Source organism: Callorhinchus milii, unplaced genomic scaffold (assembly GCF_018977255.1).
Source record: "Callorhinchus milii isolate IMCB2004 unplaced genomic scaffold, IMCB_Cmil_1.0 Scaffold7, whole genome shotgun sequence".
In the NCBI taxonomy this organism is placed as follows: domain Eukaryota; kingdom Metazoa; phylum Chordata; class Chondrichthyes; order Chimaeriformes; family Callorhinchidae; genus Callorhinchus; species Callorhinchus milii.
The window spans coordinates 10,775,840-10,803,638 of record NW_024704748.1 but is presented as its reverse complement, the minus strand read 5'-3'; the positions used below and the strand labels follow the sequence as shown (position 1 = coordinate 10,803,638).

The window sequence follows — 27,799 nt, the reverse complement described above, 5'->3', positions numbered from 1 at the left end:
GAGTTACTTGTAATTTCCTGTATGGCCTACCACAAGGACCCAGTGATGGAGCTCCATAAATACCATTAAAGTTTTATGGTTTCTACATAGACCCTGTTGAAATATGTCATTACTGAAAGGTATTTCATGCCACTAATTCTAAGAGGCAGAATCCAGAAAAAGAAAAACAACATGCAGCAAGAAGTTGCTTTCTAATAGCTGCTTGTCTGATTGTCACAAATGCATGTTGACATTTATTTACAATATTTATACAGAATAAAACACATCAAGACATCAGGAAAACGCCTTGTGTCAAAAGATTTATTCCAGCACTGCCTGAGTTGGTTAATTCATACTTGGGTCCTGCAAAGAAAATTGAGTATGGGGATCGAAGAGTCCTACATTTACTTTAAAATAAAAAGTATGTTTCCCTTTACCTGGGAATATTTTTTCTGATTTAAATTCTCCAGAAATATAATTTTTCCTTCAATCACGTGCCTTTCCCCCATGAGATTGGTCAGGCACCCATGAAGACACAGGATGCAATGACATTTCCACAGAAGAGGCCTCAAGGTATCAGTGCACAAGCCATAATGAGTCGCTGCTTGTAGGAGCTATCAAACGTCAATAATAACTTCACCATACTGAAAAAAAGTAATGGACAGAAAGCTACAAATTTTTAGATAGGTTAAATTGATAAGTGGCTCTTAATAAGGTAGAGGCAACTCTGTCCCCAAAAAGCATCTCAAAAGTTCATAATTGCATGGTAGATGTGCACTGTGGCAAATGGAGATGAAGAAAGAAGATACAATTTCCTAAAAAAACTGAGTTAACCTTTCTACATCCTCGAGAAAAGACTGCAAAAAGGATCGAAAAACGTTAATGGTCTTTGACAGCTGGTGCCAAAGATAGCTCTCATGTGACTGTTACAAATCATGCTTAAATTCATACTCCTCTTCATGATGAAGAAGCAGAATTTGGCAAGTGTCAATAGAAAAAGAATAGGTCAGCCTAGAACTAAAATATAAGAAGTTTGGTATTACCTAACTATGACTTGATGCATCCGATCTTCTCCCCAAACTTTAGATAATGTGTTGCAATGTAGACACAGATCACCTATGGTTTCCCAATAAACTCATCTGTCCATAGATTTATATCTAATATCCATATCGGAGAGGAAAAGACACTTGCAGAATCTGGGGAAAGGGTTGCTGGCCGCCAAGATTTAGTGCTTCAGGTCTGAATGCACAACCGTTTGGAACCTCTGAATTCTCAGATACTTCCTATCTTATTGCAAAAGTAAAGGAATATCAGCCAAGCTGTCCAAAACTTCCAGCTGCTCATGAAAACCAAATCCCCTGTGCAAATACTAATCAAAGTGCACTTGCCATCTTTGAAGGCTGGTCTCTGTATTTATGATGGATGGGAACTGAGACTGAATCAGAACTATCCTTCCAAAATGATGAATCTCCAGGTCTACCTTGATGGATGTGAACCAATTCCACCAAATCATGATTATGATCATGATTTTAAAAATCTACCTCTTCCCCCCACCCACCACCCTCACCTGCCTCCTTGCTTGCAATCGACTCCATCTTTGTGAAGTGCTCAGAGACATAATCTTACGTTATACAAATGCTGTTGCCACCTCAGAGAGCAAAAGCATGGCTGAGATGAAAATAGTTGCCACCAATTCAAAAAGCACCTCCTCATCGAGCACGTCTCAGCCTTCGGACACCACATTATACCTCTCAGGATTTTCTGACCTATTTCTTTGAGCACTCTAGTACATTAAACCAAGGGACCTTTAATATGCAGCTTGAATAGATACAAATTGACACGAAAATCGCTATATAAATGTAAATTTGGATGGTAATTTGCATTGTATTGGTGGAGAAAATGTTTTTAGAAAATGAATGACAATACTATACCAGGAGTAAGTGTAATACCGTTGTATTAATCAATACAATGAAAAACAATATTTGTTTTGGGTGGGGGGGGGAATGGGGGACGACGACATTCAAGGAAGAAGAAGAATGAGAGAAAATGCAGAACATTGAAATAAATGAAGGGAAGACAGCACACGCAATAAACTTTGACAACAAAAACATGGGAATCATGCTGACATGAGGCAAATGCTACTCTAGGAAGGAACAAACTGGCTAGTTTGGGGTGGAACAGCCTTCATGTTGTGCACTGGTATGGGACGTTATGTCCAGACTTATTGTGACAACTTAAAAATAAGTTGCTCAAGTGACTTTCATACTACAGCAGAAATCTCTTGAGCCAAAGACAGCAGTGGCTGCGAAGCACATTGTTTTGGGGGCAAATTTGTTACGAGTAATAAAACTATTAATAAGCAGTGTAACAGGCTGGAAACTGCTGGTCAACAAAGATCCATTTACAAATGCCTCTGGCTTTGTTCAATTAAGAAATATGATTGTGCTTCGAGGAGGTTTATGGTTTTCACCTGCAGTGAGTTACAGTACAATACCAGATTTAAAACAACCCATACATTGTGTAGTTGAAGCCTGTTAATTGGGACCCCCTGGTGTAAATGAAATAGTCCGATTTATCAGATCATTCCCCATCAAGCAAAACCCATCAGTGCTGATTTAAATTGCGAATCAATTAGTGCCTGCGAAAATGTACCCATTAACCATTAACAGGCATCAAGTGTAATCATACACTGGGCTTCCCTGTGCTGTTACAGAATTCAGCAATTCTGTCTGGGTTGTGTTCCATCACTTTGATCTGTACTGGCCTGATGTTTTTCACATCATTTGAAAGACTACAGTGGCCAGGGATAAGACAGAAAATTATTCACTGATGAGAAAATATTTTCCCCTCATTCTTCCCATATTGTTGACAAAATCATAATGATTTTTAAATCCCATTCAAAAGGGTTGATGAGAACCAACAGTTTTAAAGGATCACTGTTGTGCAGAACGTTCTGGCTTCCAGCCCTGAAATTCGTACAAATAGGAACAAAGTCTGCCTAAAATGTAAGGACCATTTCCAGGCCCAGAATATGATGGTTACATGGAACATAAAACCAAATACTTAAACATCTGCAAAAGAAAAAATAAAGTAGAAATAAATTATGAAATGACTTTTGGGATTGTAACTTGCCCAGGTCTGCAGATCGTACCTGTAGAATGTTCCCTTGTCCAAAATCCAGCTAAAGTACATAAATCAAATCTGAGACATATTTTATTGCACCAAGGCAAAGCTGCATGTATGCCACTATTTGTGCTATGAATATAGTTTATTGCCAGTGCAAATGACAGACAGATCCTTCCTGTGTAGCCAATGATAATAGCCTGTCACGACTTGTACCTGTCAGGACTTTCAGATGAAGATCATCTGCTAATATATGCAATTACAACAACTTGGACGTATATAGTGCCCTCCACGCAGGGTAACGTCTCAGAACGCTTCAAAGAATGACTCCCCTCCCCGTCCACAACAATATCCTTGACTATAACTCATTGGATATAATAATAAAAATCCTTGCACTTGATATAATCTTGGGAGGATAAGAGCGCTTCACAGGATTTTGCTGTAAAGTTTAATGTATATTTTGTAGGCGAACGCAGAAGCCAAGTTGCATAAAGCAACGTCCTTCAAACAACGAAAAAATAATTTTATCTGGCTGGGGCACAGGGAGAATCTCCAATCTCTTTTGGAGGAGTGTCATAGAATTTTTAACGTCCAACTGAACAGGCAGACAGGTGTCAGTTTAACATCTCACCTGAAGGATGGCACGCCAACAATGCACACCCCAAGTACAGCAATAGTGTCAATTTAGACGATGCGTTCAAAATCCAGACATGGGCTTGAACACACAATCTTTAAACTCAATCTTCAGAGTGCTATCAACTGAGCCAGCGTGGATGTTTAGGTGCCCATTCCAATGCGTAATGTCCTTAATGTACACACTTGGCTACTAAACTTGCACATATTTTCAAACCATTGTATGGACAGCATTGTACTAAGAGCGAGCCATCATTGTACTCTAATAAATAAAATTAACGTTGCTTGTTTAATTCACAGTAAAAAACAGTAAATTTGCCAAGTTTCTGCACTAGCTTTCCCAAAAATTTCATGCACGAGCCCAGTATATGGTTTCCTATTAATAGCACCAATTTTTGAATGTGCTTCTTCTGATCTATGGCTGGGTGAAATGCTATAAATATTATATCCCACACTGTAAAGGTTGTCAGTTGTGTATAACTTTTTGACAGCACTAAATGAACCATGCATGCGTGCCGCTGAATGCTTTCCTTAAGTTACTCCTATTGTTTAAATGATTAATAGCTTGTGTGTTATGAACAAATATGACTAAAAGTTGAAAACATTGAACTGGTAAGGAAGAACATTTAATTTTATGTGTTTTGTCAGCAGACAAACAGAAGACATCTCGACCATTTCATAAAGAGAACACTAACCTGTATCTCTGGTAGTCACTTTCATCATTGTCCAAACTAACAAGTTCATTGGGACAGGCTTTATTTCCTAGAAGACTGAGGTACTTAAGGAAGGGCAACACTTCAGCTAAATGATCCAAAAGGCTGTCTAATTCTGTTATGTGTCAAAGGCCACAGGTTAAGGATTCAATCACATTAATGAAAAAGCATTTATAAGGAAGCACTCATAGGTAAAAAATTATATACATCAGTGGCTGACAATCAAATTTACTGCAGCACTCAAGACATGTCAAAGTTATTGTTTAGGGGGCAATTCATAGCAAACACATGTCAGAATGTTGGCATATATTGAAAGAATGTGGCTCTTTTTAGTTTACTTTCTTTCAAAGGTGGTTCACTGCAAAACATTTAAAACATTGACAAAATGATGGATGTTGTGTGGCTAAATGGTAAGCAATTGTTGAAACTGAAACTTTTCCAACAGGAAACAAACAGCTACTTCACACTACATCCATCACTAATACATTCAGTCCATTGTAAAATGAGTCTGCAGTGTCAAACAATAACAGCCTTATTCCCCACAAGAATATAAATGCTGTCTGATAGCTCTGTGCAGTCATAATCAAGTCGCCAGCAACTTCTGAGCACCAGTGAGTGCTGTTGTCCTTTCACAGACTCTGCCGGCATCATTATTTTACGTACAGCAGTAGAGTCACACTGTGTGTCGGGGTAATTTAGGAGTTGTACAAAATTTATGTTGGTATTTTAATCTCCTTTCCTCTCTTCTTCTGACGATACAGCTCTCTGGCACCTCACTGTGTTGCCAATTCTTTACTTGCAATCTTGGACAGTGAATGTCTCAAATAAATCTAACTTTGGATGCATCGCAGGCAAGACTGATTTGAGTCCCGGCTTTAGGTTACTTATGTGCCCTTCCAGCAGGGGCCGCTGGAGAGAGATCATGAGCAGGAAACCTGGTTAATTTTTCTTGTTCCGAGTCCAGGGACATTTAAGGCTGACTGTGACATCACTCCTGTTGCCCCATCCGAGAAGAGCTAACTCAGCACAGACTGGGGATTAAATCTGGAGCCTTCCTGATTTGTGTGGATTAGTTCCATACAAAATCATGGAAAAGGTTATTTTATGGGGGGGAGAGGGGGGGGAAACAACACTAGAAACAGAGCCATAAACAACGTGGGTTATAATAAAGGCCTCAGTAAATTTGAGAATGGTGTAACAATTACTTACTTTGCTAGAAATAGTTTTGAGATTTCACATTTCCTTCTTCCTGTGAGAGCTCCTGAATGGAAGCTTCATACATACATAAAGGTACTATTTAGTTGGATAAAGCAATTCAGCATCTATCTAAATGTAATAAAAAAACACAAGGAACACCATTAATACATTATTGGTGCATAGCCAATTCCTTGCTTACTTTCTCTGTGGGCCTGATTTTATCTCATTCAATAATCATTCCAGCAGAGGGCTCTCTGCCATCCAAGACAATCTCTTTCCTGCTTTCTTTTTTAAAAAAAAGTATTTTCAATCTCTACAGTATTTACTTAAAGATTTTTTTTACACCGTAACAATCCTGTGTTACAAAGTAAAAGTGCTGCAAAAATGGAGACAAAGCAGGATTAAAAACCTTATCCCTTCTTTGATGAGAACTTTTTGTGCACCATCTCAATTTGGACAAAACTGCAAGCGCTTCCCTTTAATTGGGCCACTGTGTAATTTACAACACCACCGTGTAAAGGATATTTGATTCTTGTTGATTGTCAGGGTATGAAGGTGTGGTAACCTGGGCAACTGGAGGTCATTTGTGAGGAGATTGTTGTCCAGAATCAGCTCTTCCAGACAGCTGAATGCTTCCAGTCCTTCCAATGACCTGCAACAACAAGGGAACAGGAAAATGATACGCCACTAAATCAGGAAGGCCATTATGCACGGAAATAAATATTTCAACCTTCCCTTTCACGAGCTGGAAAGTTTTGGTTTGGTCTTGACAAGCGAGTGAATGACAAGAATTAGTGGCAGGGAGAGCGCTGGCACAGGCTCACATCTTTCACACTCTGGCAGGATGAAGGATGGGGGTCACTTAGTGAGTAGCCAGGATCTAAAACAAAAGGCTTCAGATATGGGGCCTACAGGATGAATTTGTCAATGTCTTGTGCCTTGAGGCACCCAGCCTTCCCTGACCCCAACCTTCATTCCCAAGATAAATAACTCTGTCACAGTTCACCCTCATTCCCTGGACACAAATTTAACTTGTCATCCATCATTCAGTGCAAATATCATATTCTTAGCGCAGCTAATGAATCCAGTTTTATCATCACGCTCAGAAGTGAGCACCGTAATGTGAAGAGAAGCGAAAGAATAAAATTAACGTGATATGCTTGTTACATAAGGGGGGGAGGGTGCTTCACGCTTCTTACAGCCTGCACCTGGAAATCAAAGCACGGCAGGAAATGAATAGGGCCGCGGGAGCAAATAGCCCGTGCCCTGCTGCATTTAACCACAAGAATACATATTGTTTCTGAATAATGCTATGTAAATAGAATAATCTTATCATGAGAATCAGCAAATGGATTGTAACTGGCAAACTGAAAAAAAGGCAAACATCTAAGTGCTTCAGGGGAAGCATAAAACAAAATGACAGAGCATGAAGTGGGACAAAGGCCTCAAAACACTAGAGGGAGTTGCCCATTGAAAGAGCCGGGCTCACTCCAAAAGCTTGGCTGAGCACTCAAGACAGAGGGAGAGAAAAAAATTCTCCACAAATCCCCTTACACCTGTCTGATTTTGATAATTTTGCCATGTAATGTTATTAGCTGCTCAGTTAAAGGGAGATGCATTACACAAGGGCTTCTTATTAATTGTTGTTTTCATGTCATCAGCACAGTATGCATTTCATGATTTAATCAGCTAAATTCACAACTGTGAGCCAAGGGGGAGGTGGGGGGGGGGGGGGGGGGTGGTTGGAGGGGAGAGGAAGGGAATGGTGGGTGTTGACAGTCTCCGACATAAATCTGTCTGTTGTTTAAATCTCTTTTCTGTTCTGTTCTTCCTTGATGTTATGCACACTTTCGCTCCACACTTGAGACAACTAGTGAATGTAGAAACGGCATTTTGCATTAGTTTGGGTTAGAAAGCTGACGAGCTTTGTTACGATTGCTTAGTGCACTTCTCTATTCACACAGCTCTAATGACCTGAGAGCTGCCATTATCTTACTCACAGGTACCATCTCCTCTACCTCACTGTAGGGCTCACACCGTCCTCCCAGAGGAGCCCCAATACAGCCAGATTTTCATTGCAATCTCCAAAGTCACATCAAGATGACAAAACATCAGAATGCATTTCACTCTTCCCAATTCAAATGGAAAGAACTTTAAGTTTCCACTGTAATTAACCCTATCCTCGTTAAGATAATTATGATCAAGCTTCCTGTCATACCTAATATCCCAGAATCATTGCCTATGGCTCACACTTCACCCTCATTATCTTACAAAAATGTTGCACACAACAGGCATTGGCAAGGAGCCCTCCTGCTGAGTGCAGAGGAGGATCGCTTTTGAAGGGAGGGGGCGATGTGTTATAAGGATCGGCTTTACCACACTAGTGTGAAAAAGCAATGTTTAGATTCAAACAAAGCAGCACAGACTGGGGAGTGACGGGCAAATTGACATGCTGTTCAGAGGGCAAATGATAAATGTTTGATGAATTGGCAAATGCTGAAGGAGTGATGGGCTTCATATGTGCATAATGGACTAGCTGCCTCTCAGTTCTGATTGCCTGCCAAGATAAGAGACCATAATGAATGGGCGAGCAGAGCCCTGCCATAAAAAGTAGGATTCAACTGGTTTTAATAAACTTAATAAAAAGTGCAGAAGCAAGAGACGGCAGTTGAAATGAGATGTGAGAAAAGAGTAAGATTAGATCTACTTTAAAATCTTGACGGCAATGTTGCAGGAGAAGGAAGTGGGAATAAAAACAAAGTTCTGTCACAGGGACTGTGAGACAGAGTGCCTCCGGTGTACTGGGTGAATTATAGACTGCCTCTCAAGATTCACAGCTCTTCGTGGTAGGAGGTTAATATTCTCACATGTCATTAGGTCTGCTGGCTCCACTGATGGCTCATTGAATCAGGCAGCAAATTATTTCCTCATGCTAGAAAGGACACCACACTTCAAAGGGAAGGAGCCAGGGTCAGGCTGGCTCTGCAGTTTGATTAATGACTCAGGATCAGCAGTGGTTGCCTGTAGGTATGAATGTGACTGAGGCTTTTGACAACACTGACTTTAGAGCAGGGCTTGACCCGGGCCTTTACTAACTTTGTTTCTAACATTGCTTCTGACTGACCTGATGGGGCCTGTCAGTTAAGTTTATGACCCTTTATGCCATGTTACCAGGGATGGGAGTTGTTGTCTGCACAGCTGGATACCTATTTTGCCCCGCATGTTTAATTCCTCCACTGAATAAATCTTTGCTGTAGTGACTTCATGCAAAGTATTTGGATTTTGGATTTTGTTCTGCCCACAAAACACAGACACGTTACAGTATATTCTGTGAAGTGCTTTGAGACGTCTCAACGACGTGATAAGGCGCTGTATCAATGCAAGGATTATTATCATTATTATTTTCTGCGTATTTCATTTCACAAGCCACTTGTGATTTCATGTACTGTGGGACATGCTTCTTTTCCCTCCCCTCATCCAATGCAACTAGTGTGTTTGAGCTCAGGACTAATGCACTGAGCTATCACTGAGCAACCATCACTTCCATTCCTTCTGATCAACCGAGTTTGATGGATGTCATTGCCACAACTGTGCCAATGGCCTCTATTAAACTACTCCCTGTATCAGACCGCATCAAAGCTCTTCAACTACCTCAACCCCCACCACAAAGGAGCGCTTTTAAAACCTAATGGGAGTGCGATTTCACAAATCAGAAACTCAAGAAAAAAACAAAGGCTAAATTACATTTCATATCAGTACCTGCACTTTCAGACTTTTAACCCCCCCACCCGAGGCCAGAAACAATCTCAATGTTTGAACAAGAAGTTGAAATAAAAATGGCGATTACTTAATCGTGCCTGGGCCTCAGGCCTCAGCAGTAAAGAAGGGATTAAAGTCTCCACCACCTGGGCTGCCGATCTCCTGGGCCCCATTATCATCCCCTTATTCATTTTTTTAGCCAACAGATTAAAATGCAAGTGCCACAATCTTTGATCTTTCATTCACCGACACAAATCCAATGAAGCCTCTAACATTTTCTGCTGTGGTAATTAGTACTCATTAAAAGGTTTCCAGCAGCCTGGGCATTGTTTTTTTTCCCAAAGAAATTGCTTATACAAGTGCCTTATATCTTTCAAATGTACGCATCACTCACTTTCGTCTTTAGCTAATTCGTGTAGATCAAGTAGATTAGTGACTCCATTATTTTGGGAGACAAGGGAAACAACAGGTTTTCATAATCTATCTGACCTGAGGATGCAACGGCGTTCTGATCAGGATTTAAATGCATTATTACTTCAGTCTGTTCTAATAGCCCTTTGATTTAGACATTTGGAGAATTCACTTTTTGTTTGGAAAAACCTCAGAGAATTTTTTTGTATATGAATCCATCCATTGGTACCTCATTCCCATTTGTACATTTAAATAATACATTTAAAGATGGTTACATATTTTAAATAATTCATCTGATGACTCACTCTTCTGAGTATCCCCAGTCCTGGTTGCATACAATAAAGTCTTTCCCATTTAACATTTAACAGTTCTATGAACTACTGTGTAAATAATAAGCATGTGAAGGTTGTTATTTACTGTTGTTCATTGCATTACTTTCTTTTTATATATCCTTAGGAATATTAAAGGCAATGATTGGTCATTTAAGTCTGGTCACATCGGAGAATTTATGAAAATGGTAAATCAAACACAATGTATACACACAGATGTAACAAACCCCGATTGTGTGTTTAAGAATGCAAGCATCAATATCATGTTTTAGCCTTGGACCTTTTTTTTTGCTAAATAACACAAAATAAGAACAGCTGAATTTGTGCAGTGATTAGCTGAGCCATTTAAGCTGTAGTCTGTGCTGAGTTAGCTGATCTTGTGGTAGGGTGGCATCTGATATCAGTGAGAGGAAAAGTAAAATCAGTCAAGGTTACCGCTCCTGGCTGGAAGGTAAGATCAGGCAAAGTTTGTAGTACGCGGGGAATAGAGTCATCTGTGGTGGAGCGGGCTACCGAGGGTTACATTGAGTGATACGACATGAAAACAGGCCACCCATCCCAACTAGTCCATGATGGGGTTTATATTCCACCTGAACCCCTACCCCTCCAACTCTCCTTTTCTGTACCCCTCTATTTCCTTTTCCCCTCAAGTATGCTCAATGGACAAAATGCTGTTGTCCCCGTTCCTAATTTCCTATATTCCTGAAATCTCTGCTGCAGACTTCATATGAAGATGTTAGGTAAGGGAGGGCAGGATCACGATCAGCTGTGATGCTCCCCTGACATTTACCATCAAGACTCATACATGGAAATTGGCCACTTGAGTGAGGTACCATAAGGCAACCAGTGTCCATGGTACCATTCCACTGCAGCAGGAAAAAAATGTCAAACACCTTCAGTTGACGAGAGTAGGGCAGAAAATGTTACGAGAGAAATGGCAAGGGAAATAAATGAGAATGATTTTATAGAATTCTACACGTTTAGCACAAACTGGCTTTTGCAAAGTCTGGTAGATTTGTTTCACATTCAGAAGTGTGGCAGATGAAAAGCTCAGGGCACAGCTTTATTGCTTCTCCAATTCTAAAAGGTTTGGCACAATGAGTTCAAAAAGGCAACAAAATAAACCTTTTCTATCTTAAATCAAACATACGCGAAAAAAAATTAAAGAGTCGAAACAGAGGTAATAGTCAATTGGCCACTGCTTTGGTATTAATAATCTCCAGTGAAACTCTTACAAAATATCAGCACTAAAGTTTTCACAACACCAGCCTAGCTCCAAATCAGACTGGATATAAATCAAATGCTCACTTTCCCCAGATCCAGTGAACTTTGTTTTCTTTATGGATAAATTGGTGTTTACAGCTTTCACCGATTAATGGCACTTCCTGGTATCATTAACACCACCCACCTAATCATCAGCATGCAGGATCTGCAGTTAACAGACAACCTCCCCTAAGCAATTAACAAGATAAATAAAATAACATTAAAATGTTCAAATACATTCTTTATGTATAAAGAAATTCAAATTCGTAAATCTAATATTGTGAAGGAACTGTGTGTTAAACTGGGGCAGTATAATCTGCTGAAAGGAGGAGGTCTTGTGATTTCTACAGTCAGAAACCACAGCTTATTGCATAAAGCATCTCAAATGCTCTCTGCAAATTCTGTAGTTTTTTTTTAAATGTTGCACATACAATCTATCCCACTGTCTTATCCCCAGCCCCCCAAATGATATTGCTTCTATCTATAAGTAACATTTTTTCTTGGATTTCAAAACACCACAGCCAGTAACATTTGTAAAGTTTGATACAGTTTTAAACTTTTTTATTTTGTTTTTGAGGAGGGGAAGGAAAAAGGAAAACTGGGAACTTTTAATTTATATATGCTCTCTTTCTTCATTCTTGTGCTTCTTGTACAACAAAATATTTCTAACCAGTAGCAGAATTTGAGAGCTTCACATTTCAACAAAATAATAATTAATACTTTCCATGTTCTGAGAATATCGCTTGAATGAGTCACAGTTTACAAAAGAAGGAACAGCAGTAAGATGTCCCTGTTAAGTTGAAAACAAGTCTCTCACAAGATCCAGCAGGCCGAAGCCAACCTTTTAAATTTGATCAGGCCAGATTGCTGTCAACATCATTAAGTGTTACTCGGCAGTCAATCCACTCAATGAAAAGTTTTCTTCATCGTGTAATGATCCAAAACTTTTAAGAATACCACATCAAAGCTGTGCTTTAGAGGATCTCCTCCCAAACCACTCTCTGATCTTGCTCATAAAAATGAAATACTCGCCTATAATTAGTTTTGCTGTTAAATGGATGTATTGTAGTCGTTAACAATGCCTCTGCTTTGTCAACTGTTCCCCCAGGTACATATCAACAGCCAAAACCCCAGTCAACAATGGGGAACGGGTAGAAAAAGGGGGCAGAGAAAGGGGGCGGAGAGACAACAGTTGTTAGGTTACAAAACACAGACTTTTCTTTTGTTTATACAGCAGGGCTCATCCAAGGTTGCCCTTATGTTCACTATAAATACTGACTACCATTAATTGCAAGATTTATCAGGCTCAAACCGCACGCCTGCAGCCCGTGCAGGGCTGCAAGAATTCCAAGAGTAAAACGAGGTGGAAATAATCAATAACATCTACACTTGCAGAGATACTCAACACCTGCACTTTCATTACCAACACAAAATGTAATCTATTTTGTCAATATGGTTTAAAAATATATATGAAAAGGACACAAGAATGTCTGTGGGTGGAATGAAAAGAAAATACATCAACCCTGCTTTCCTGAAAAGGCCGACATACACAGGTGTAGCATTTGAACTCAGAACAACCAACACTCCGCTGTACACTATAATTTGCTGTAATTAGTACATCATTATTTTCTTCTTCAAGGGTCACTGTAATTCAGCATCACAAAGTTGCCTTCAGATGAAGAAAGCAAGAATTATTTTCATATTAGTGGAAAATGAAAAAGTATAACAGGGATAATGGAGCTTTTCTCTGGAACGTTAAGGTTTTATAAGGTTAATACTTTCCAAAAATGTACATTAACCTAATTTTTAAACGGTGCCATTTTCTACCATCAGCTCTAGTGTGTAATGATCCAAATATAGAATGAATTAAGGTTTTAGAAATAACTTTAGAGAGTATCAATTTGGTGCATGCAAGAATACTTTTGCAATATGAGTGAGAATTCACAGCAAGGTTATGGTTAGAACATTGAAAAGTTTTTATTTTTAAAGTGCCTGGTTGTAAGAAAATATACTTCAGGGCTTCTGCAAATTAAATTCATAGTAAATGAGACTGAAAATTGCTACAATTGTTAAGTGAGAAAATGTCCTCTCTCTCTACAACTTATCTGCAAAAGATCTTTTGTCTGGTACCATTACGTGTCATCTTGGCTAAAACTCCTGCCTACCAGGGACATTTCAACTGTGCAGCAGGAGCCACACTGAGGATTAACCAGAGCGCTTTCTCAGGCTTTAAGAACTACAGTAAATCTTCAAACAATTTATCCAAACAAAACCCAATGTGTGGAAAAAGACACTGGAAACAGATGAATAAGCAACATCAATTACCAGGGTTTGACCTTCGTGCCCCGCACCATGGTACAGATTTCACACCAAATCGGAGCAGATTGAAGTTGACATGCCTGTAGTGAAAACACTGGCCCTCACAAGGTTCCACTCCACAATCGCACAGCCAGGGAAGGGGTCTGTGAACAGGCTGGTGAATAAGAAATCACGCATAATGTGCCTGGGTTTATTTTAAAGTGAACAAAATGGCTCAATTTGCGCACTTAGTCTGTAGAAATTGACCAGTCTGAGGTACAAGAGGAACATCTATAAGGACAGGAGAAACTGTCTGTAGATAAGTACACACAAAATAAGGACAATGGCACTCTTCGAATGAGTTTTATGCGATTTTACCCCCACACGCAACATCTCCTGTTTACACCACTTGATGTAGTATAAATACAGGAAAGAGGACCCTGTCAACACTGTATACACAGCACCATTATACATTCTAATACCAGTCTTCAGAGATTTCGGCTTCTGTTTGAGTATCAGTACAGTTTATGATATATTATTGCTTGATTGCAAAATAAATCAAAGAATGAATTAGACTCTCAAGCTCCCTAGTCATATTATGTTTGAAGCTGCAGTGTTTCTCCAAACAATTGTGCTATTATTTGAGGATCGAATAATCAATTGGGAAAACAAAAGTATACATATTCCAATCTATTTACCAGTGAGCACCCATACAAATATTGCCAAATATGTTAATTTTCTTGAATTACCTGGGACATTGTATGTCAGACAGGCTCAGGACAATTATCAAACCTTGCTTGTGTGTTGTCCATTTCTACATCTCCTGTAATTACTATGATACCACATAATGATGATGTTCTTCAGTGGATACAGGTTAATTTCCCATACAATATAATCTTGATGAAATGCTATTCTAAATCAGCAGTTGCCAACATATTGGTCTATCCACCAAGAGTGTTAAAGATGAGAGGAAACACTTTTGTTTAATTCTTTGGAATAAAGCATATTACATTATTGCTAGTACAACAAGTAGTAACTGAAGTAAACAATAAATATTATTTTTCTCAATTTTCAATGAATCTTTGTACTCATCAAGGTGCCTGAAGTTCAGTACTAAAGAATGGAACACGTATCTAACTTACAATCATTATAAAGCATTCAAAGGCCACGTACATGATGCCAGTGAATAGGAAGTAAAAGTCTTTCCTAAATTTCCCACAATAATATGTTGCATATTATTGGGGAAAAGAAGAGCATCCTCTCTGGCACCACCAGTGAACTCTGACACGTTCAATATCATCTATCTATATGGCCTTTCTCTCAGTGCAATTGCTAATTTGTGCCTGACTAAGCAGTTTTTTTTCCAGGTTTAAACTACCTGAACCCATTTCACAGGGAGCACTTACAGGCAGCAGACAGATGAGACTTTGATCCCATTGCTCCAGGCTGGATTCAAGCTTAGCACCAGAATTTGAAAGGCCAAGTCAACTCCTTCAACTCACTGCAGTACCCAATCCCTGTCAGAATTTTCTCTTCTTATTTTTCCAAATTTCCTCTCATGCCCACGAATATTGGAATTTTTTTTTCGATCTCACAAAACACACAACAATCCCCAGTGGAGTTGAATGGCAAACAACCAGCTCTCGGGGGCCTGTAAATGCACAATGGCCCCAAACATCCATCAATGCCCAAAGAGTCCCATCTGGTGAGTCCCCTCTCACCTCCCCCCACCCACCCTCCTTCTTTCTTCATGATGAAGTGTCCAGACCTCAACTTCACACCTCTCTCGTGGATGTCAGGATCAGAAATTTACCACTTGCAGCATTTTCAATCTCATTTAGTTTCTGTGCTTTTCTTAAGGTAACAATCAAAAAGACAAAAGATTTAATCATCATTACTTTGTACATACATTTAATGATAAACGTGACATATCACATGGATAAAACATTAACAATTACAAGCAGACCTGCCAAATATCACTTACTTGGAGTGACACTCATTCATTAGTTGAAAAACATGACCCGTTTTAGTGTCCGTTCACTCTTAAAAATAAACATCACTCCATATTGCTTCAATAAGTTTGCAGGCTGTCACTCTTGCTGTTCATTAATGTCACTCCTAACATTTCCTCAGTATTGACAGCTCTGTACTACAGATGAGTATCATCCAAAAAATTGTTTCAATATATTGCCACTTCAACAATGTCAATATGTTTCACACTGAAACAGGCACCACAAGAGGATTTAAAAGAGCTGTGCAACAAAGAATTAACTGTTAGCAGTACAATTGTTAACATACTAATTTACTACCAACAATTTATAAAAGCATGACTGCATCGATTTATAAAAATAATTCCCAGAGCTACTGCCTGCCATCTTGGAATTTACAACCTTCAAGGTACTATTCCGTACTAATCCATCGGTGGTTAAGCTTTTAGTCCATCTGCTCCCTCACCCTGGAACTCCATCCCGGAATCCCTTCGCCTCACCCCTTTCCTTGCCTCCTTCCAAGGTCCATCTGAAGAACTATCTCTTTGACCAGCTCTTTGGCCATTACCCCCGTCCACCTCTCGAGAATCCAACCCTTTGCTTAGGTGCAAATACTTGACTATCCAGGCCTCAGGAAGTCCTCGAATCCCAAGAATATATACAGAACAGCAAAAATGTACTTATTTTCATACAAAGCTGTGTCCACCAAATGCACAATTATTATAATAATTATTATTATCGCTGAGGCATGGCAGCTCCAAAATGCAGCGCTCCTTCAGCACTATTTTGGAGATTAAGCCGACATGAATTCATTTGGTACCACCACTAATTGCCGGGTGTCAGCTTGGCTCACTTGGGAGCACTCTCACTTTTAAAAGTCCGTAAGCAAATGAAGGGGTCTAGAATACAATGCAATTTTAATTGTTCTCATGTATAGCTTATGTATTCATCAGATAAACACCGATTACATTTGAGGGCTGTCAAGGGCTACAGGAATGAGTGTATGTGTTACAGTGAATGAAAGAAGGCTTGAGGCATAATTGCACACTCAAGGCCACTTCTCGCTCAAGGGAAAATGACAAGCCCTATCTTTAAATATTGGTGCTCAGAGAATTGTTTTAATATATAAATAAAATCTGGAATTTGTGTTCATCACAATGTGAGAAACAAGAGTACGGGGAAACAAAATGTACGCAAACAATGTTTTTCATGCAGTGTGAGCTCTAGCTCAATGGGCCACCCATTGTCCTGTGATCCAAACCAACGTTCTCTGTCCCAATACCTCACCCAGTGCTCTGTTCTATATAACAGTTTCCCTTGTTGCTTTTTGTGAACCCTGAAAATAGGCCACACTTTTAGGTGCCATTATTAAGTTGTGTCTTTTGAAGAAATTTAAAATGCTTGCCAAATACTTTTTCATCAAGACCATGACCCAATTAGTAAATATCTAATAAACATTCAAAATCCAAATCTACTTTTATTATAGAATTATTCAATAGGTTATTACATTTTTGATTACTTAGATGAGATACTGGGGAGGGCAGTGACTGTTGTTAAGAACGCATGGAGGTGTAATGTATTTGCATTCTGTCTCCATGTCTCCTCATGCTCCCCCCCACTCCCCACCCCGCCACATCCACTTTTAAAGCCCAAGTTAAGGCTCTCTTGGCTTACTTATCGTCATTCCCTCCCACCCTCTTCAGGTCTGTGCTCCAGGACAAGTCCCCAGCCAGTTGTGAAAAGCACTTTGAGATGTCCTTCCAACGTGAAAGACGCCATATAAAGGTAAGTTGTATTGTATGTCAGGGGTACTGCAGTATTTTGTACTTCCAGACCTCCCTAACAATCATTTAGCTGAATAGTTTACAAACTTCGAGTAGCCACTAATAACTTTAATATTTGTCAGAAATGACAAACTGTGGTGCTATTAATGCACTCGAACAATGATTAGTGAAAAAAATTTAAATTGCAGGATTGGCACAGAAGCGTGATGCACTTAATATAGCACAGCTCTAAAATATTAGGATCCACTATGTCATTCTACATGGACTACAAGTCTAATGCTGAGCACTCAAAATTATTTAATTTATGCTCATTCAAAAAAATTGCCAATGATGCTTTTAGTGTCAACATCATCCTTTTCGTACTCGCATCACACAATGCATCAGATGAGGTGATACTGCTCAAGAGATAAAATCCCCATCATAATCTCGGAGATTTTGCACATTCACCAATTAATTCCAGAACAAATATTAGATATTAATTTATTCCTCTAACCTCCTCATTAGCTGTTAGCAGTTGGACTAATGGCAGAAATGGAGCATAGCTCCAAAGTAATTTTCGAATCAAATGAGATTTTTTTTTGAATTCCAATAGTAGCATTTTTAATCTGTAAATGTTCATTTGTGCAGCAACTTCATTTAGACATTAAAATGATGTAAATGACAAAAATCCTCTTTTCCATTTCTATTAGAATTGGGCTCCAGTGGAAGAGTCAGCCCTGTACTTTTTGACAGTCAAATTACAGAACAAAATGAAAAATGCCATTAAGCCCAAAGGTTAAAAAGTGTCAAGAACACTTTAAAGAGATATCCCATTTAACTTCAATATATGCATTAAATGTCACTAATGTGTTATTTATCATATGTAATCAGACAAAGAAATACAGGGTGCTGGTGAAATAAAGTACTCCTGCATTTAATATCTAACATCTTCCATGAAATCAACATTATTAAGATGGAACCATAATGATAAAGCTCACTTTCTTTCTCTAATGTAGATCTGTTCATGAGGGTGGGATGAATGATTCCCTGTACCTAAATTAAATCCCAAAGTGTATTACTCGAACAGACAAAAATCTTTTCACCCACAATTTCACCTTTATAAAGAGTCCCATAAACCTTCATCGGGGTCAGAAATTTTATTGACCCCAGGAACACGAACTGGTTTCATACCAACAAGGACAACATGAATTTTGAATAGTGGGAAATAAATGGATAAAGATATCATGATCATCAATTTTAAGATTACTGTAATAAATTTAAATTCAAAACAAATGGTACTATTACAGTTGGAAACGAAAATCAACATATCAAAAGACAACGTACCTTATTTATGAAAAGATGTGTGAAAAGGATATCATAGATTGTTAGCAAAGGATTTCTGCCTCAGGGTGGCTTACAGGCACAGCACAGTAAGAAGATGGATACTGCACAAGGTTGGTTAATTCACACTAATGTGGAAATGAATGTAAACACAAACATGCATGGTGAAGATGGATTTAGTCTGTGAAAATGTGTTGATTACATTGTACAATTTGCTGTGATGAAAGGGAGGGAGTAGAGGAAGGGAGGGAGGGGGAGAGGAGAAAGGAAATATATTTCACAAATGAATTTTATAAGGTCAAATCACCCACAGACAGGCCTCCTGATGCAATTTTCAAATCACAAGAGCAGAAAATGAATTCTTGTGAATTTGATTGGATTTTGTTAAAGGTATCAGGAAAATTCAGCTGAATTTGCCAGTGGAACTTACTTTAATAGGCCAGAATTCTACAGGATCTTACCTGAATGTTTAAATATACTCTGGGGGTAATTATAGATAGAGATGAAGCACCTTCCACATAGGGCTCTCTGAATACTTTGCCAATATCATCTAAATCACCTGCATACTTTACTGGAATTCACATGGTAGCTCCTCTGAACTTTTTGCGGATTAATCATTTCACCCAATCATTGCCATTGGCTCAGTTGGTATCAGTCTGGCCTCTGAGTCAAAAGGTTATGGGTTCAAGCCGCACGTCTGGTCTTTGAATGAACAACTGAGTACTGTGCTGGGGATTGCGCTATATTGTTGGCATTGTTGGACATGCTGTCCTTTGGATGAAACTTTAATCCAAGTATCCATCTGCATGTTCAGGCACTTTTTGAAAAGAGAAGTGAGTTTCTCCTGGTGTCTTGTCTGATAAACCCCCAGATTAAAAAAACAGGCATTCACTTTGTGGCTGTTTGTGGTGCATTGCTATGTACAAACTGGCGACAGTGTTTGCTTGCAAATAAACAGTCACTGCACTACACAGAAAACTGAAACACTTTGAGATGTTTTGACAATAAGATGCAATATCAAATATAATATCAAATTATTATTATTATAAATGCATGGAAATCGCATATCTGAATTTCAAAATTTTGTGAATTAAAACTAACAAATAAATTAAATACATTTTGATTGGACTATAATTTCATTTAAATCCAGTGGGTAACAGTTATCATTTTGCTCATACAACAACTGAATTCGAAACAACTTTAAGCGTTCTCTTTGTTAAAAAGACAAGACAAAATTATCAGAGATGATTCTAGAGAAACACAACTATTTGCAACTTAAAATAACCTTGTAGAATCAGAAATCGCAACACAGAGAAGGCCATTCAAACCATCGAGATAATCCTGGTGTCAGCACTTCCAAAAGAACTAACAAATCTAATTTAATCCCAATTTCCTGCTCCTTCCTTAAAACATGTCATATTGTTACCTTTCAAATCCTTATCCAGTTCTCTATTAAATGTTATGATCTCAGCTTCATCGGAGTCCTGTAGCTCAGTGGTTAGAGCACTCGCTTTGCAAATGAGAGACCTGAGTTCAATTCCAGGCAGGGCGAAACCCTGGGCAAGTTTCCTTACTCCACACGCCTAATAATAATCCCTCAAGAAAAAAAAACAATAATAATTGGGTCACTTCAATCCACGACTGTTTGTGGGACATTGCTGTGCGCAATTGGCTGCCGCGTTCGCCCACAAATATACAGTCAATTCACTTTACAGTGTGCTCTGTGAAGCGCTTTGGGACGTCCTCCCGACGTGAAAAGCGCTACATCAAATGCAAGGATTATTATTATTATTATAATATAATGCTACTGTGGGGAAGCATTTCATGTTTTAACAACCCTCTGGGTGAAAGAGATTTTTCTATCCTCCTCCTTAACTCTACCTGTGACAATCATGTTCGGTTTTAATGACATTTTCCATTTCACAACATATTGTGAACGTACATAGTTGAAAAAATATTTTACACTGGTAAAGAATGATAAATCCCTGTATGTTGTTAAACACTTTGGATGCTTTTATGAAGCATTTCTTGGGTCTTTGAATAGTGATATTTGCATTGTATTTCCTGATGTATGTTAATTTTACATCGCAATTTGCAACTTTAGAAAAGAACACATTATTGAAAAAAAATGCACAGTTCTAAAGCTTCAATAGAAAAGCAGTGCTTATTTAAAACAACATCTGCAAAGCTATAAAACAGCCAATAATAGTTCAGGGAAAAAAAACTTTTGAACAAAAGTTGATTGATGAGGAACACATTACATTGTGCGTTTGTACTTCACAACAATCTGTTTTCTCAGCAAGGCAGTAACATCATAAGAACTTGCCATTAACCCACTGAGTACTACATTTAATTTGCACAAATACACTTTCTATTCACTCTTTTGGTAAATTCTTACTTCTACATCATTGTACGAAAGAAGAACTAGAGGCCACTCAAAGAGAGGGTCTGTGGAGTCCTGTAGCTCAGTGGTTAGAGCACTCGCTTTGCAAGTGAGAGACCTGAGTTCAATTCCAGGCAGGGCGAAACCTTGGGCAAGTTTCCTAACTCCACACAGAGCCTAATAATAATCCCTCCAAAAACCAAAAACAATAATTAAATTGGTCATTTTCAATCTACGACTGTTTGTGGGACATTGCTGTGCGCAATTGGCTGCCGCGTTCGCCCACAAATATACAGTCAATTCACTTTACAGTGTGTTCTGTGAAGCGCTTTGGGACGTCCTCCCGACGTGAAAAGCGCTATATCAAATGCAAGGATTATTATTATTATTATTATTATTATAATCCTGGCAAAGGCAAGTGAGGATACATAGGGTGCACAAAAAAACAATGGTGCGTGTGGTAGCGTCCGAGGAAACGCAATTGTGGTGCAACGAACAACGTATTGATTTTATACTCTTGCTAATGTAAAGAACCACCACTAATTATTGCCAAGTGTATTCTTTAAGAACATTTTTTGTTCATATGTAACAATATGATGATTACGGCATTTTACTTCTTTGCTCAGGTATAGGCAACATATGTTGAATGACAAAGTAGTTCAGCACTGTGCATTTTAACCCATGCATGATGAGAGATGATATTTGGTGTGTAATGGCACATAACTAATTGCAACAGTTATCCAACAGAGTCTGGAACTACAGTAAAACTACTTGTAACATAAAATAAATTGTTAGTTGAATAAGCCCAACCTAAATCTTGCCTGCATTCAAATGGGTGCAATCACACAATTCTTGTGAAGATTCACAAACTTCTTTCTTGTTCTTCAAATGAGGCCAATTGTTGTAATCTTGCATTATCCAACTCAATATGCACCAGTGATAGAACATGGAATCTCCCTGGTCTGCATAGCTCAACACTTACAACCATTTACCCATCAGAGGCGCCACTTATCAAAAGACAACCTCAAGTAATCGGTCACATAGAGCTGCTCAGACAGTATGCAATTCCTTGCCACAACATCAGGAGTTGGGAGTTTCCACTTGCACATTCATGCAAACTGATCTGCGCACGCACTGATAGAAGGTTTTGGCAGGTCTCAGGTGATTATTTGGCAGTGAATTGCTTCATGTCAAGAGAGAGCACTGGCACAATTAGTTTTATCTACTAGAAATCGACCTCAAGTGTCATTGAGGAAAGCCAAAGAGATGGCCACTCAACCCATCTCTCCCTGTTAAATGACGGAACACAGAAACCAGACATTCTTTATTTCTCTTCCAGCTGCTGGAGGCAGGAGTGTGATAAAAGCCAGACAACAATTATGGTCTGAATCGTAAAAATCCACAAGAATGACTATATCCAATACAACTTACAATAATGGACCAGACTGCTTGAAACAATACCTTAATGAACCTTAAGAAGTTAGATATAGCCAGCAATAATTGATACAGCAAAATAATGTGGCAATAATTCAAATCAGTTTTAGCTGATCAAAAATACATTAAATGGAATGGATAAACTATGTTCATGTAGTGATGAATCAAATGCAATACTCTCATCTGCTAAAGGGAAACAAGGCCTGTCTGCTGAATGAAGTATTTGTAAAAGAGCAGCATTCAAATAGATTGGCCATATCAACAAGTCAAATACACTTTGTCAGATCTCTACACTTGACATGCTAATCATTGGAACACAGATAAACAAGAACAGGCCTTTTGGCCCATGAAACACTTTCTACCATTTTATTAGATTATGTCAGATCTTTTAATCCCAATGCCCCACCGTTTCGCCATATCCTTTAAAATCACCATACCCAAATAGCTTTTAAACACCCCAATTGATTCCTGAACATAGTTCATAATTTTTTTAGTTCCGAATTTAAAGCCAAAGGGTGTCTTTACCAGAGTGAAGATACGTTTTGTCCACTATCATATCTAATTATTTTAATTATTTAAAATTTCCCAATAAAATCACTCCTTAATCTGCTCTGCTATACGGAATATAACCATTGTCTGCCCAATCACTCATGATAGATAAGCATCTTCAGACCAAGTATTAATCCAGTGAACTGTAGCTCGACTCCAGGTCGAGTGAAACATTCCTAAAATTGGGTGCCCCAAACTCAAAATAGGACTTTTATTTTAAGTGAGATCTGACCAGTGCTTTACATAAGTCGAACAGCCGTCCCTCCTTTTATACTCTAGGCCTCTTGCAATAAAGGCCAGGATCCTAATTGCCTTAATCCCTCTTGCACCATCAGAGTTTCAAGCACTCAAAAACTCAGAGAAGCAAGACAAATCGAGACAGTAAATGCAAAACTCGGTGGACAGATCATAGAAAATAAAGAAAAATTAATTCAAAAGGCACACACATCGATACTTACATATTTTGATATGAAGCATGCAGTGATTGCATTTAGATCTTATGAATATTTTGAAAAGTTTCTAAGAGGCAAGGAAAATCTGAGTGGAGTAGATTATAGAAGAGATAAATATAATCATCGATAAACATTTTTGCTAGCAACACTAGCTACAATTCCTTATATTTGAACTAATCCTGTGGTGAGTTTCTGTTGTGGGATAAGCTTCCTCAGGTTCTAATTGGAAGGGAGAAAAAACTAACAAGCGTCTCAACAGATTGTACAAATTAAATTTGCAGAATACAAAAAATCTCTTTAGTTTTAACAAGTTTCTATCTTTGCTTTTCTTTCCTCAGTGACTAAATTCTTAGCACTGAACTTTTGGGTCCAGTGTTGGATCACATTGGTGCTCAGATAATACTCCCACCTCTCTGTGGTGAGATGCACCTTCTTATTCTACTTGGGGAGTTCTGAATCTCAGTATGGGCAATGAGCACAACCAAAGTGCTTCTCCTCTGGGGCGGTGGGGGGAGGAAGGCAGACAAGAGAAAGGGACAAATTAGATAGTATATCCATTCAACATTGCCCTCCTGACAAAATAAATGGTTTATTCTAACGGGGTGCAGATATAAAAAAGTAAAAGAGGAGATGCATCTTAATCCAAGGCAAAGTTTATTTATTGAATTCTACTCATATTTCTTTGGCTGTTTAAATGGTTCCTTTTTCGAGCCAATTGACTCACTTTAACGTCTTCCTACTGGCACTGCTCAATCTTCTGCTTGCCCATTTTGCTGTCAATCACTGCTCAGACACTTCCCATGTGGTGACTGGTGATTGACAGGGGAGTGAGAGTTCCACTAGCACGAGTTAAATGGCTGATGTGTGGCATTCCAGTGATCTTGAGCACGGATTACTTTTTACCAATTTTTTAAAAAATTAAAACGTTATGATTAATTACAACACTTTAAAAATTACTATTAGGGGAATTTGGTGGTGTCATGGAGATAATTTACAAATCAGACTCTTCCATATATCTGGAAGAAAGCTTTGGGATGAAAGCCACTGTTCTCTGGCAGGTGTTAAAGGTTACAGTTCAATGCTGGTAGTCTCAATTTCTTCCTCAGTGGAATTAATTCACACTGCAAAATCTTTTCTCTGGCCACATTTCCATATGCATAGTGAACACATTACACTGCATGCAATATCATTTTATTCTGCTTATGGTCAAAATGTTTCCATTTACATAGAAACAGTTTGGGAGTAAACTTATACTCAAATACTGGCAATGCAAAGCAAGTGGTTAGTGTGAAAGCTAATCTCAACAGAATGGTGTCTCCTATTGGCCAGAAACTGACGTATCTACTTCCATACCGACGTGAACAATAATTTGGCCAGCTGTCTGCAGGTCAATGACTTGATTTTATTTCAAGTCAAATGGCAACATGATTCATTAAATTTTATTTGCCGAATCAATGGTTTACAAACTCATGGTAACACAAATCTCATCAATTATGCAACTTGGAATACATCTGCTTGAGATTTTTTTGACGGATACAATACATGCCCGATCTCTCTCCCAAACCAAGAAAAGGGGTTGCGGAACACCTTGTTCTAGAATGAGTCAACACTATCGGTGTGTTCAGTGAAGTCTAGAAGTTCATTGTGAATTCTCAGATTGGACGATCATCAGACCATTCCACGTATAATGAGATCTCCCTTTATGGACCTATGAACTTCACACACTGAGTTCAACATGCTGTTGAAAATTTAGAATTTTGTAAAAGTATTGAAGAGGAATTGCGCAAAAGGTAGATGTTTTCCCCACTGCTCAACCCCAAAGTCTGTGAAACTGTGTCACACATAAGTATAGAGTTTTGCTTAGTAAAAATCTGTTATCTTGCTAGCTGGCAGCTTACTGTTGCAATTCAAGAATCGAATGTGCAATCGTACTTCATTGTCATTGGTATTGGGAGTGGCACTGGGGGAGGCCAGTCCATTCATCTCAATATATTACAAACATCTACACTTAAACAGCAAATTAGAAACTAACCCCCTCCATCACAATATATGTGATAATAGTAAAACTGATGCTTTAAATAATGATGCCATCCATAATAACCAAGTATTGTATTAATAATTGACTGGTATAGGCATACACTGTGGATGAAAATGTGTGCTAGCACATCACCAAAGGAGGCAAATGCAAGGAAACTGATTTCACTCCAGGTCTTTGTATACCCTGCACCAACCTGAGAATCATAGCGTCAAAAAATATGTGATGGGAAACGGAATTGCTGTAATAGCATGTTAAGAGGAGCTAACACAATAAGAATTTACATTGATATAGCACACCTTTCACATTAGTAGGACATCCCAAGACGCTTAACAAAATTGGCTTGGCACCAGACCAGGGTATGGGACCTGAGGTGGGTGAGGAGGAGAAAGATGACCGAGGTTGGAGGGACTCGGAGATGTTGTTCCAGAGTGCTGTGGCAGCAAATCTTTACCCTGTAAATTAGTGATCTTACTTCCAAATTTCACTGAGAAATCGTATCTGTCGCCAGACTCAGAGTGGAAAGGACACAACAGTCTGTCGTCGCAGAGTCAATGGGCAAATAGAGCCAGGTTGAGCTCTAATTTCTGATGCAGCCACTGGAACCAATCAAATTTGCTGTTTGGTTACAAAACATTTTCTTACGGAGGTCTCTCCTTTTCAGTGCAGTGATTAGAGGGAGAAATGTGATTGATGTCTTTGCACTGCACATGATCAATTATTTGCACTATCAATCACAGGACTTTTGTCACTGTTGGTCTGGCTCATGAGGAGAAGTGTTGTGGGAGATTATTATGAGCCTATTGAGTGGCATCAACTCTGAAATGAAAAGAAGGTTTGGATCCAGTTCAGCAATCTTCAGTAAGGCTCCTGGGGCCAAACTAAATTCACCTCAAGAGGAGTGCAGCTACCTAGAAGCAAGGCTCTGAGTGTGGGGTAAAGCTACACTTGACCAGTATTCCAACTAACCAACACCTCGAAGGGTCAAAAACTAGAGACAAAGGGAGCAGCGCTGTTTGCAGTGCTCTCTGACCTTTCATGAATGTCACAAAATTCAGTCAGCCTGAGTTCAGAGAAGCATTCTGGTCAATCCACAAAGTATACTTTGCTGTTAGGTTTAAGGTTAAATCTAGTAGCTGTGTTTTATGCCCAAATATTTCTAAGCAAACAAAAACACAAATTTCCTGACCCCAGATGAGAGTAACATTCTGAATATTGCAAAATCCAATCAGCTTTGCCAAAGAGCTCTTATGACGAAGCTTAAAAAAAGCACAATACTTTATAAAATAGCTTACCCTCCATCTATTCTTGAGTGTAGACATGCATAGCAGCACCCAATATGATTGAATTGCAATAATTGAATTTATTCAACTTGTTCCAGAAATAATTACATTTATTATTTTCCTATGTATACATATCTCACAGCTTGTAAAAACATTTGCTGTGTCAAAGGAAAAAAAACTCATTAATCGGCTGCCTAATTCGACACTGGATTCAAAATACTGTACTCAACTTTGAAACATTTGATTAAGGAAAGGAAAGAAGAGGGAAGTGCCTGATTGATCTGGTGATGGATGTTTACAGGTTACTGTACTTTGAGATCAGCGTAGAAATAGCTGATTAAAACTCCATAAAAGTTCCATTTCCCATCGTTGCACAAGCATGAATCTTTCTCTTTTCCCTACTCTGAAAAAAAATTGCATTTAAAACAGCAACGTTCCAAATAACCCTTTCCCAATCCTCCTCCTCCCTCCTCCACCCCCCCAAAAAACAATGGCCCGCTAGAAATCACAGGAAGAGAATTTCCTCCGAAGAAGCCCTGGGGTTTGTCAGACACCATAATACAACTTCAATGAATTTCTTTGAAGTCAGTCTGCACTTAACACAACCTACCTCCCTCCCTCCCTCTCCCATGCACAAATACCCTTATTGCACACAAAACTATTACATATACTTCACAATGTTTCTATCTTTCTTTGCAGCTTTTTCTCCCACCCTCCTCCCCCTTTCAAATAATCTGCAAAATATTTCTCAAACGCTATTAAATATAGCAGGAAGAAAGAGAAAATACTGCGGTAAGCTAAGCAGCCCCATTTCTTTCCCTTTCCTCCTCCTTTATGCAGCTTCATGTCCTGACCTTGCTTGTTCT

At 38.8% G+C, this 27,799-nt stretch overlaps 1 protein-coding gene across 1 annotated transcript in view; it reads right to left on the bottom strand.

Annotated features, from left to right (window-relative positions):
• Window positions 1-27,799, bottom strand: part of lrmda (leucine rich melanocyte differentiation associated) — a 397,076-nt gene that overhangs the window by 124,818 nt on the left and 244,459 nt on the right. The window contains exons 3-4 of the mRNA XM_042336602.1: window positions 6,171-6,297; window positions 4,431-4,570 (exon numbers count right to left, since the gene is read on the bottom strand). Coding sequence (XP_042192536.1) covers window positions 4,431-4,570; window positions 6,171-6,297 — 267 coding nt within the window. The remainder of the gene's footprint in view (window positions 1-4,430; window positions 4,571-6,170; window positions 6,298-27,799) is intronic.